Consider the following 13,438-nt stretch of genomic DNA (forward strand, 5'->3'; position numbering starts at 1 on the left):
CAAGCCTTCACACACATCAAGGTCTTTACCAGAAAAATAAATGGGGTCGTCATTCTTATTAATCCATAAGCCGGCACTGAGGATGTGTCCCAGTCTTGCTCCACCAGTAGCATTTAACAGAGTGATGGTGAAATTCTCTGTATCTTCTGGGATCTAAAATGACATACACATATATTCATTCATTCATTTATTCATTCATCCATTACACTAACCGCTTAATCCAATGAAGGGTCACGGGAAGCTGACATATAGATATATACAAAGCAAAAATGAAGATATGAAACTTTGAAACTCAAACAGAAAAATGTAACTCAGCTTCTGACTGCATGAATTTGCAAGTTTTGGGGAACATTTTACCTCATCAGGTACAGAAAAGACGGTCAGGTTTTTCAAGTATTCGCCTTCTTTGAAGGTGATGTTTCCCTGGAGTGGGCTGACGTCTCCAGACAGAGTGGGCTCCAAAATCCACAAAACTGACACTTCTTTAAAGTGTCCCCGGTTCCTTACAACAGGGTACACAGCTGAAGGAGAAGTAAAACACACTATTGATTTATTTGGATAATGATGGCTTAGTTTGAAGCTTGTTTAGTAAATGTTCTTGTCTGATAATATTTTGTGATGGTGGGACTACAATCTTGATCCAGAGAAACATTATTTGTGTATTGATGGACCTTTTTTTTGGTAAGTTAAAGACATGATGTGTTCACTAGAGTAGACTATAGAGTACATGATGCTCTACAGGCTGATCAAAGCACTTATTAACAAGTGCATAACTACTTGTACATCAGCACTTTTTGTACTTTTACTGACATGCACATGAGAGTCATCTTGTTCAAAGTTATTGCACTCGACATGAGAAAGTATCACTTTTATCTAAAGTACCCTGATGCACCGTGTCCCCTTGGCTCTCATTGATGTTCACACTCAGTCCCGATTGGATGAATTCAATAACGCCAAAAGGGTCGTCATTCTGCCGAATGGTGATGTTGACCTCCTTGTGGTTGCCTAGACGACTGGGTGGAGTGCTGTGGCTACTAAGTATCACAGAGAATGTCTCGTCCAGCTGTATGCAAAAATGAACACACACAAAAACAAATTCAGTCACAAAATTCCGTCACATAAGAGGTAACCTCGATCATTAACTACCATTTAAAGAACATTTTAATACTAGAAAACAGGTGGAATTCTGAGGTGAAACATGCTGGATTGCCACAAAATGTCTATGAGAATAAATGGAAATAAGATGAGAGAAAAACCATGTTCTTACCTCAGGAATCCCATCAGGCCTTGCCACCAGTGCCACCACTACCTCACTCTCTCCAGGTTTGAACTCCAGAATACCAGTAGAGCCATAAAATTCAGTGTTGCCAGATGGCACCACTGAATATCGTACCAGCTGTTTCAGAAGCTGTCCCTGAGCTCTGACCACGTGCAGTTCTACAGCCTCACCCTCCTGTTTAAAATGAAGATTTCAACAGGATCAGAGGAAAAGTAAGAAAACAGCAGTCATTTTGTCTCATAATAATTTCAACCTTTGAAGAAAAAAAAAACTTGATTGAACATTTTGGTGACATTTGGAGATAATATTAAAAACCGTGAACACTGATACTGAAGCTGTCTGAAAAAGTTAATGTATCACCCTCATACTCAGACCTCAAGGGTGGGCTAAACACCACCAAAACTAATTAAAATTTAAGCTGTATATAGCTTTTTTTGGCTGTAGCATTGAGCTTCAACTTACATTGACAAACCATGGACGTCTGGAGACCTGGGAGAACTCAAACACCCCTCCAGGGTCGTCGTTCTCCATGATGATAATCTCTCTGCTGGTGAAGCCAGCTTTCAGGATCTGATTCTCAACATTACTCCTGGGACCCAAATTCACACACAGAAATGCAGACATGAGAAATTTTAGTGTTAAGTCATTAAAGCCTGTTACTATGACTAAATTGTAGCATAAGATGTGGTGAAAACAACCTGCAATAGTAAAATATTTGGTAATCCTATACAGTGTTGCTTTTTATGAGAGAATGGAAGACATTCATGTCAGCTTCATGGTGCAGCTGATGATGGTTCTGATATGGATGTTTCACAACCTTTTGCTTTAGTTATAGGTTGTTAAAACCTGCAACATTAAGAAATAGTAATAACCAATGATAAAGAGCTCAACTTAAACTTTAACTTCTCAATGCATTCCTTGCATTGTCCAACACTCATTCATTATTAACTCCATATGCTGAACTCCTGCTGTTTAAACTACTTTTAATAACAATGTCAATCAACTGCGTGTCTGGATCTTTACAACTCCACAGGGGTGTGTATATGTGTGTATGCTGAGAAAATTGGAGCCAAGCAAGCATATTATAATGGGCATTACAAAGACATGACATACAAAGAAGGCTGGAGCACTCCAAACAGTCGCAGCCAAGGCGCTGCATGCATACAAACACCAACATCTTCAAAAGGCTACATAATCAAGGCTGCTTAATTTAGGGCAAAAACACATACAGAAGATTCTCTATTTAGACCCCCAAAAAACACTCTTTTTGATCCAGTTTTTTTTCACACCACTGCAGAATCCCCACCCAATCCCTGTCCCCCTCATCCCCACGTTGACCAAAGACCCCAGAAAATCTGAAGTAGGTCTTTCTCTGAAAAACAAAGACCCGATTCAAGTCACACAAAAGGCCCAGGTTCACTTCACTCTCCACTTACCCAAAGTACACTATAAAGCGTGCAGTCTCCACCCTGCAAGGGAGGAGTGGGGGAGAGAAAGCCGCCGTTCTCATCAAAATACAGACAAATAGATGCACCAATTCTCTACACTAACATCTACACGTTTCACATGTACGGTACAATAAAAGAGGTGCATCTATCCAATGCTGTCAATACCATCTGTTGTTACTTGGCTCAAATACATTCAACCCCAAAAAAATTCCATAGAGGGCATCTGTCAGATACGCCCTGACATATAACTATAATGAATTTACACTGATAAAGCTAAGCAAATGTAACTCGTCCCCACCTGTCTAGAGTCAGCAGTAAGGTCTCGTTGACTTCGGGGATATTGTCAGCCATGACGGTGAGATTGATGAAGGCATCACTCTGCCCTGAATGAAAAATAATGGAGCCATTAAATGGCCTCAGGTCGTCAGCAGTTACATCTTTACGATTGGCTCCAGTTGGCTGAAGGCTCCAGAAAACGACAGCCTGACCGTCTGTCCCATCACGCCGCAGGGGAAGACTCACCTGCACCAAACATCACCACAAACACTACTCAATTTCTGAAGGTATGTTAGAGCTGGAGGTTTCAACGATGATTTTGAGACAAACATGAGAGAACTACAAAAGTTTGTAATACATGTGCTCCTTAAAGCAAAATAATTTCTTACCATGCTGGTATTACTGTCCTCTGGTTCATAAAGAACCACTGTGGTGTTACTTGTAAACCCAATTTCTCCATTTGCAATGTCAGGAGTGACAGTCAGAGTCAAGTTTAGCGGTCCCCCAAACCTTGGGCTGTTTGATGGAATTATTGGACTGATATCCACCAGCTCCAGAGAATTCAGCTAGAAAAAATAAAGGTGACAACTCAGTTTACAAAAGGCTTGAGCAGGCTAATAAGCAGACACATGCTTGTATGTTTCTTTTATGCCATGTTTTATGACTGCTCTCTGCACATACGTGTGTACGCATGTGTTGAGTATTGAGACTGAACGTGTGTGATGTAAATGTAGTTCAGTAGATTTTAAAGAGGGCTTTTTGTACTAGTTTCTCCTTACTCTAAGTGCAAGATGACGTTTGTTTGGACAGTGCAAAATCCCATAGAACTATGCCAGACCTGAGTGCCAATGTCAAACTATTCACACATGCAAATGAGACACTTAAAATTTGGATGGCACTAATTTAACCAGAAATGCAAACTCAAACAAAAGGAATGCAGTTTTTAGATGTGAAAACAAAAAATGTTTCTATAATAGATGTTCAGTAATCATATAATGAAAAAAGGTTTATTTTTCACCTGTACTAAGAAGTGAGCTCCATTCTGCAGAAAAGCATCATTCCTGATGGGCAAAATTAGATGGACCAGCCGCTGACGGGAAAACACCACATTAATAGTCCTGCTAACATTCAGAACCTGCTCCCGGGCCAAGGCAGGGTCTATAGGGCCTGCAGGAATGTAGAGAGCGGTAAGGGTCATGGACACATCACCCAGTGTACCACCATCTCTCACAAAATTTAGAGACAGGAATCGGCCTTCAGGTTGACTCTGGATGCTCTGATTTTTGCCTGGATCAAACCGGAAAAGCCCGTAAACATCATCGCTGTCCTGGATGTAGAACACCATCTTGGGAAAGATTGGGCAAAAAAGGAATAAAAACAGAGGAATAAAAATTAGTATAGTAATACACTATTTCAGCTACATTTCGACAAGTAAATAAATAAATTCTCAAAAGCCAAACCATCATGTAGACACCTATATATCTTATATGTGTGTATATATATACATATATATATATATATATATATATATATATATATATATGTGTGTATATATATATATATATATATATATATATATATATATATATATATATATATATACACACACACACACACACACACACACACACACACACACACACACACACACACACATGGACTCCATTTCAATCATAATCTTTTTCTTGTAAGAAATCTAAAAAAGTCATCAGAAAAAAAGAGAAAAAAAAGGATAAATACTTTATTGGGAGTTCTGTTTTTAATTCCCTTAAAATTTGTCTTTTTAAAAACAATGGAACCGCAGAACATCATAAAAACACAACAAAATGTTGTTGTGTCATAAGAAAAAAAAAACATGGAGAGGTGAGGGACTGAGAGGGAAAAAAAACAAAAAGTAAAAGACATAAGTCTGAAAGCAGTAAACCAGAACTGTGAGCTAACTTTAGAAAGGCATCCTCTTTAATTAACTCTGCTTAGTCTGTTAAAGTAGTTTCCATGAGCGTTAAACTGTGACTCATTCACGGCCCTGGTGCATTACTTTGGTTCCTGTCTGAAAACTTCTCAACGGGTCAATGAAATGTCTTTTCTATGTGAGTGTGTGTGTGTGTGTGTGTGTGTGTGTGTGTGTGTGTGTGTGTGTGTTGTACATCATCTCCAATTTTAATGAGAGCTGTTGCTGAAGTTAGTGTTGCTTTGCAGATAAAGCAGGCAGATCCTATCCTCTCACAACTTGAAGTAGTGCTTTAGTGTACGTTTGTTTGTGACATCTTTCGCCGTGAGAACAAATGAGACTCGGATCTCGGATCAGCTTCACACATGGCCAAGAGGCTATGACAAAGATGGAAGCAATAAAAACCTGTCACCACTTCGCCCACGCTAAAAAAAGAAATCACTGAGTCACACACACAGAACGTGCCTGCTGTTTCCGCTTTGTTTTTGATTGAACCACATTAAGGGAACACCCACAGAGTAAAGTTACGCACCATGGATCGACTTTTGAAAACTGTACCAAGCTCACAACTGTGGCTTACAGTAGGCAACACACTAACACACACACATGCATAACACATGCAGCAAAATCAGCAAGATGCGTTCCTTAACAAGTGCAATTTTTTTTTTTAAATCTCCCACAAAAACCCTGAACATGAAAAGATAACTTCCAAACTTACTTCCATGGGTTCGTCAACCTCTGCGTTTCCAGTTACAGTGCTAGGCAGCAGTTTGAGCACAAAAGCTTCTGCTTCTTCTTGTTGATCATCTGCCACAATGTTGAGTGGAATCACAGCAGTCACCTGACCAGCAGCAAATCTCACTGTACCCTGCTCAGGCCTCAGGTCATTTGACACTGGCGAGCGATCACTGTTGTTTCTGCTGATGGACCAGTTGGCAGACACAGCTCCATAACTTCCTCCATTTCTTACAATGATGATGCCGTCAAATCTAGGGGGGAAATCAGTGTCCAAGTAAATTCTTTGTTTTTTATTCCGACACATTATCTTATATGCTTGTTGACATGATTCAAAACATCAAAGACGTTTTAGAAAAAGAAGTATAAGTTGTCCACCTCTGCATCAGATCTTCATTGATGATGATTGGCTGTATGAGAACGCTGCTGCTAATGGATAAGACCCCATAAGGCTTATCATTGGGCTCAATAGTAACAAGCACAGAGTTGGGTGGTACAAGCACAGCGTCTCCTCTGATAGTATTTTCCAGCAGGACCAGATGGAAGGATTCTGCAATTTCTGGCACATCGTCATCAGTGATGTTGAACAGAAGGCTGGTTTTGTAGACAAACGCAGGGAATGTAATGGTTCGGACTGGCTGCAGGTCGATGAAATCCACAGCTGGAGTGGCGCTACCAAGTCCATCACCCGTCACCACCATGTAATCTACAGAGACCTAAAAAGAGTGTAGTCCACATGGTTTATATCAATTTAACTTATGCTTATTGTTTGGGGGTTTTAATGGCCAAAAATTTGGTTTAAAATGTGAATGAACTGAAATGAATAACCTCAGTGTCAACAGAGCCGATGAGTGGCCCATCCTCAGTCAGCCGACCACGAGTCACATTTAGGGCAATGACTGCAGCGGACTCTGGCACGGCCATGATAGAGTGGGAGAACCGCAGAGGGCTGTCATTTTGCCGGACTCTCAGCTGGACACTGGTGGCATTGGGTCTAAGAAGGGCTCCACCTGCCACACCCGTTAATCTTACCGAAAACACTTCATCATCCTCTGGAATCTTGTCCAGAGAGAAAGAGAGATGCATTAAATGATTATTACGTCATTTTTAAAAAGAAATTTATTATGCAACACGAAAGAAGAAGAAGAAATGAGGAACAGCTTACTCATTTTAAAGTTAAAAAGATGCAAACAGAATCAAACCAAGGTGATCTGAAAAGTGCAATTTCATACCTGATCATCCCGAATGAGGATGCTGAAGTGCACTACAGACTGTCCTACAGGGATGGTGATGTTCCCTCTATCTGGGCTGAGATCCTCAATAGCAGGGTTGGGACCATCAGAGATCTACAGTAGCACGGCAGAAAGAAGAAAAACTACAGTACTATGTTTCACCATTCTAATATACCATATCTGGACTTTTATCCAGTCTTAACAACGATTTGCCAGAGACATATCTGTAATGCTGTGAGTTCTTGATCTTGTAATTTAATTAAGATCATCATCGCACCTCAAAGTTGACAGTCACTGTCCCATATGTTCCCTTTTCTCTAATTATGGTGAAAGGCACATATTGGTTTCTTCCTCTGGGTTCATTAATAACAATCTCTTCAGTCTGGGAGGAAGACAAACACATCAACAATTAGTTCACGTTTAACATTTCAGCACATTCTCATTGTGAATGCTAATCAACCAAGTTACAAAACTTTCTGAAAGAACACAATAACAAACCAAAACTGCATAATATTTTCAACTAAATATATTCAATAAGTAAATAGGATTTGCAGATGATTGGTTTCTTACTGAATTGAAGGCAATTATTCCAAAGGCATTGTCATTGGACAGGATGGTGATTGTTGCCTTGTTTGGTGTCCCCAGTGTCACACCGTTTGAGGAACTCTGGAAAGAGAGAAGTGATATCGGACAATAACACCCATCTAAATATGCATTATTTATGTTCATGCTCCTCAGCCCAATCCCAACAGGTAATCCTGACACTCATGCTCGTGTGAAAGGCCAGAGGGTCAGTCTTATCTGCTGTTTTCACTTCATTCCTGTGCTCCCACTGAGCAGCCCTGGTGAGACGGCACAAAGGCAGGAAGCACTGGTCTCAGTCTGGTTGATTTGTCAGGTTATCTCTCTGCAGGATACACAGCCCAAGATGTGTCCTTTGCTTTATCATTCGGCACTAAAACCTGACAAAACTTAAAGTCTCAGCATGCTAAAATCACACAGCGATTTCACAAAACTTAACCGGAGCATAAAAATGCAAACTTAAGTTTTTCTGTATTTAAGAGAAAAACACAGATGCTTTGTTGATGTAAGAGACTTACAAATGTTTAATATCTTTTTAACATATAAACATATTAGCCAGTAATGATGCAGAAAGCAGTTAAATATGAAAGTCTGTTAGATAAAGTAAAAACATAGCACTTTTTGATCAAACATCTATCTTGATCTAGCACAATCTTTAGCAAAGCCATCATATTTGTGTATCTGTGAACATTAAAGGGATGCAGAAGAAACAACAACAAAAAGAAAAAGTAGGTATTTGGGCTTCTCATTCATCGCTCTCCTCAAACAGGGCTTTTATAAGCTGCAGCAGAGCTTTCTGTCTAAATGCTTAGCCCTTGTAACAGGTCAGCTCACAGACAAAGAATATACACGCTTTCACAAAGTCAAGCTACTCAGCGAACCAGAGCTGCCCACACACACACACACACACACACACACACACACACACACACACACACACACACACACACACACACACACACACACACACATTGCTACAAATGCAAACTACTGTGCCCAACTGAATCCAGCTAAATACAACAACAGAGTGACACAAAGATACAACTTGAAAACAACCTGAAAGTCATACTTGTTAAATGTGCTTCAAACTACAGTGTGTGAAGTGTAAACTTCAACAAATTAGTCTTTTTTTTCGTCTTTTTCTGTCTCACTAAACTTCTAATGAAGCCAGAACAATTTGTCATTCAATCTGTTATTCAGATTTATCTGCCTGGAATGTAAAGTTTTCACAAATAGGTCATGTATTTTGCACTTGTTCTTGATCTATGCCACCCCTTGCAGCGTTCATTTATCCTCCAGACAGTCCTCCAGTAAGCTGATAGGCTAGCATTTGGTGTGAGCTTTGTCTCTGCTGTAGTGTAAACAGAGTGGCGGACTGGGCCTCATCTGGTCTTTCACTCTGGTAGCCGACTAAATACGGGCTTGTGCTACTGGAATTTAACCAGATGTTAATTTAACCGTCAAATCAAAAACAATGTGAGAAAGTTCCCTCTTGCTATAACCTGTTCAGAGTTGCTGTTCTAAGTACATAAATCTTACAACCAGAGATTCACATTTACCTACATCTTGGGATCTCTTAGTAAGTTGTGAGATGGGCTGACAAGACAAACACACCCCAGCTCATCAATCAAACCTGACAGCTAAAGGCGGGATGAAACCATGGAGATTGTCTCTTGGTGTCAGGCATCCAGTGCTGTGGTGGAAATTTCTTTGACAAGAGAACTGAAAACCATTTTTAAACTCTAAAAGATGTGTAGTTTTTGTACTAAATACTATATTCAAGGGGGAAAAGCACAGAAACAAACTAAAACACTTACAAGCCATCTGTCCAACATTTGTTAATATTAGGATAGTAATAAATATCAATAATAATGAAGTATTACATTGTGCCTTATGACAAAGCTGGTGGTGGTGGCAAAGTCTTAAAGGGCTTGGAAAGATTTGAATGAACTTGATATAAATCCTCACATTCATTGTAATAAACTCGGCTTTCATTTGCAAAAGTAAATCAGTTACGTTAGTAAAGTGAAAAAATAAAGAACTCAAACTAATGGACAGGACATGCTCCGTTAAGGCAGTAGCAACACTAACAGAGATAATCGCTTTACACTCATGCATGGTGAAGCTCTGGCTGTAAAGGTTGTTTCTTTTCACAAATGTGTTCTTTAATGAGGGACGTCAGAGATGCTCACAATGCCTCGCTCCACCCAAGTCAGCCCTATGCAGCCCTGCAGATCACACACATCAAAGACATTGCAGCTCAGAGCCACCCAGGGTTTACTGTGAGACGCCTCCTGTCCACACTACTTATTAGTCGGGGTTATCTTAAAAGTTTTGTGGAAGAAACTTGGTGCTCCTCACAAAGGAAAGCAAATTATTCAAACTATGGAAGTCATTTGGCATTTAATGCATAGGAAGAATGAAATGACTAAAATCACACACAGACACACACCCTATACTTGCAAACAAACAAGAAGGAGTTACCTGTAGTTTAAGGTCGAAGGTAAATGTTTCATCTGCTTCAGGCAATTCATCATCTTTCACAGCAATGAAGATAGTTTTACTGGACTCAGTGGACAGCAGAAAGACTGCAGCATTTACGGCTTCGAAGTCTCCTGTGTCGACTCCCTGCAGCTGCACCAAACAAACAACACAATTTAACATGTTTAAATAATTCCCACATTTACATTTTGTGCAAGTTTGAAATAATGGGAAGCAGAAGAAGTACATGAAAGTTGAATCTGACATAAAACAGTAAATTAACCACAGGTTTGAATCCACAATGAAGGATTTGGTTGAACAGCTGTGTCAACAGGGCTGGTGTTCTGGCAGGTTTCAAGTCTTTTTTGTTTTAGATGTCTTAGTCTGTAAGCCGTATATCTTTTCTACTTGTGCCTGCTTAATCTTGGCTTTCAGTATGCTTATGTTTAAAATCATTACAGTAGAATATGGCAAAAATGTGATTATTGATTGCAGGTGCACAGATCTAATAGGACATGGTACAAATAATAAGACAAAGTTGTGAAGAAAAACAGGAAACTTCTTAACCAATCATAGCCATTTCAGTTTTCCAGACACCAACTGAGAGCAGCTGAAGCTGCCCCCAACAAGGAGGGCATCAAGCCAAAATCCATTCTTCACCATGGCAATTTTGCAGGTTTGTACTGACGATAGGCTGACAGACATTCGATACACTCTGTTCACACTCTGTTGTACATTCTGTTCAGAGAAATTAAAATGATCTTGACTCATTTCTTCTATGTACGGACAGAAAAAATGTAATTATGACAGGCTGAGGGGTCACTTATGTCAAGTTGTTGACTACAATTCAATACGTACATCAAGAATCCTCAATTTTTTTATATATATACAACACTCCTCAATAAGACAAATGCCTTTATTAATAGAAACCCTTTAATTACATGAGTTTGGACTCAGATAGAGTCATCAATAAGTGATAAGTTGAACATACCAGCACCAAGGCAGTCACATTGACTGGGTCTCCCACTCTCTCTACGACCAGTCGGACCACAGCTGTGCTGCTCTCATTAACAACAAAGTCAGTCTGTCCCAGGAACCGCAGCGTGGCTGACTCAGAAGTAGTGCCAGGGATGGACAGAGCCAGAATCAACCCAGCTAACAGGAAGACAGGGAGCATTCCTACAAAAACAAGAAGCATATGGAGGAAATATTCCAATGTATGAACAATAGATATAATGAATATACCGAAAGAAAGAAGAGGCTATCATGGATAATATTGCTTTAATATTTTTTTAAAACAAGAATAGCAATGGGACACACATGAACAAAGGTGAAAAACCAATTTAAATACTACTAACTTTTAATTGCGATGTGAATGAAACACTATAAAAAAAAAAGTTTATCTGTAGTGAATATTTACAGTGATATACCAATGGTAAAATGCAAAAAGAAAGTAAATGAAATGATCTACAGATTTCTTTTTACAGTTGAAACAGGTAATTGAAGTGCAGCAAAAACTTTCGTCCCTCTCATAATGAGCCCTTCCTGTCTAGCTGCTTCATCTCTCTGCCTTTCACATCTTTCTTGTCATGTTTCCTAGTCTCTCTAATGCTGGTTCTCTCATCTCTCCCCTATCATCTCCTGCTTAGCTCTCTCACCCAGAATAATCCTGAAGCTGGATGGAGCCACTGAGACAGTTGTCATGGTTAACACAACAAAACAACACAGCGTGAGAACCGGGGTGGAGCCAGATTAAAGCTAAATTGGAGCTACTCTGTCCTGTCTTTCCCCTCCCTGCTGATTTTTTTTACCCATCCCATTCATAATCTACACCACATTGCCTTGCAAACAGTAAGAGCATCTATGTAATATTTGTTCTTAATTATAAGGTTGAAAATGAACATCAGCAGCTACAACGAATGAAGTCATGCTGAGGTTTTTTCATACACAGGAATACTTTTGGAAAGTTGGATATTGAAAATATCCCATTTTTCAAATGTTCCATTACTGTTATATCAGTGTGACTAATTCTCAGAAGTGGATGTTTAAATAGCAGCCATACATCAATCAGTCTGTCAGCACTGCAACACATACGGATTACAAGTTGTTGGTTGGAAAAAAAAAAACAGAAGCAGGAAGAGAACATACAACATATGTGTTATTTCATGGTATAGGGCTGATGTCAAGGGTGTGTGTGAGCATTCATGTGTCACACACATGCCAGTTCCAACAGTGGAGAGATTGGATTGCTGGAAAATCCATCAAAAAAGGATTTACAGCTGGTAGCAGAGCTGGACAGTGGGGAACAGAGGTGAGTTTGCGGCTGGACTAAGAGAAGCCAGGGTTTGAATAAATCCTGTTATTTGCTTTGCTTTCTCTGCTTGAGTTTGGAACTTACTTAAACATACACTGAAAGCTTGAGTGAGATGCCACAAATACTGTCTTGCTGCATCTCCCTTAAACTGATTAGCTACTTCAAAGTGTGTTTACGCCTGTTAGAGTTGCTGGCCCAGATGAGTTATGCTGGGAGGTTAGATTATCTGATGTCTATTTGGGTTGCACCGAAGTGGTCACAGGTTGTAAAAGAAACGTATCATCAGAATTTCATTATAGAAAGTAAAATTAGAGAGAAAGAAAGAAAGAAGCAAAAAAAGAAACACTACATTTAATCTAACCTTTTCAGCATTTGAAACAAAAAACTGGTTTCCCGTTGATTCTTGCCGGCAATTCTCTTTGCACCACAAACCCTCAATTCAGCCATCCAAATAACTGCCCACCCTTATTTATACCATCTTCCTGATAGATTGGAGCGAGCATCCAACAAATCTAACCTCAAAGAACACAACGCCAAAACAGCAAGGAGCGTCTTGCATCCTGTGACCTAGATGCTGAACTCCCCTCAAAGTGCTTTGTATAAAAGAGATGCTGTGTGGATGGCACAGGTCTGTTTTAGAAGTGGAGGGGCAGTTTTTGTGAGGACATCATGTGTTTTGCCAACCCTGACCACAGGGGCTACAAGGGCCCGAAGGACCTGTCTGTCACAGCTAAAGGCAGCAAGCAGTGCCTGGCGCAGACCTCTGACATTCTGAGCTCATGTAGAGAGGTGCACAAATGCACACATAAGCGATTGCATACATGGGTAGATTTTCCAGAGCTACCAACAGTCAGCATAAGCATCCAAAATGCACACTCTCAAAGCTGAGACAGACAGCAGGGTGACGGTCCAGGACACTGGCGAGAAAACACTGTCCATCACACATCTCCTGGGCCAAGAGGCCAAAGAATGATGGCTGAGCTCAGGACTCTGGGACCTGGCATGATAATAAGCCTCTGAAACATTGCTGTTCTGCAGATTTTCATTCATCAATGCATCCATTTTCTATAATGATTGGGACTTATCACAGCTTGGGTAAAATATTTTTCAAATTAACTAGCTTGTTGTTTTGAATGTTTG

General features: G+C 40.0%; 1 protein-coding gene across 1 annotated transcript in view; it reads right to left on the minus strand.

The window, feature by feature from the left end:
• The window catches only part of adgrv1 (adhesion G protein-coupled receptor V1), a gene marked incomplete at both ends in the record, with an annotated part of 86,688 nt that extends 75,527 nt beyond the window's left edge, over positions 1-11,161 (minus strand). The window contains 16 exons of the mRNA XM_079251684.1: positions 30-153; positions 358-521; positions 883-1,063; positions 1,268-1,453; positions 1,742-1,868; positions 3,026-3,249; positions 3,393-3,569; positions 4,022-4,348; positions 5,673-5,943; positions 6,068-6,405; positions 6,518-6,748; positions 6,922-7,035; positions 7,199-7,303; positions 7,492-7,587; positions 9,988-10,137; positions 10,976-11,161. Coding sequence (XP_079107810.1) covers positions 30-153; positions 358-521; positions 883-1,063; positions 1,268-1,453; positions 1,742-1,868; positions 3,026-3,249; positions 3,393-3,569; positions 4,022-4,348; positions 5,673-5,943; positions 6,068-6,405; positions 6,518-6,748; positions 6,922-7,035; positions 7,199-7,303; positions 7,492-7,587; positions 9,988-10,137; positions 10,976-11,161 — 3,001 coding nt within the window. The remainder of the gene's footprint in view (positions 1-29; positions 154-357; positions 522-882; positions 1,064-1,267; positions 1,454-1,741; positions 1,869-3,025; positions 3,250-3,392; positions 3,570-4,021; positions 4,349-5,672; positions 5,944-6,067; positions 6,406-6,517; positions 6,749-6,921; positions 7,036-7,198; positions 7,304-7,491; positions 7,588-9,987; positions 10,138-10,975) is intronic.
• Between the last annotated feature and the right edge of the window lie 2,277 nt (positions 11,162-13,438).

Source organism: Telmatherina bonti (assembly GCF_933228915.1).
Source record: "Telmatherina bonti genome assembly, chromosome: 13".
In the NCBI taxonomy this organism is placed as follows: domain Eukaryota; kingdom Metazoa; phylum Chordata; class Actinopteri; order Atheriniformes; family Telmatherinidae; genus Telmatherina; species Telmatherina bonti.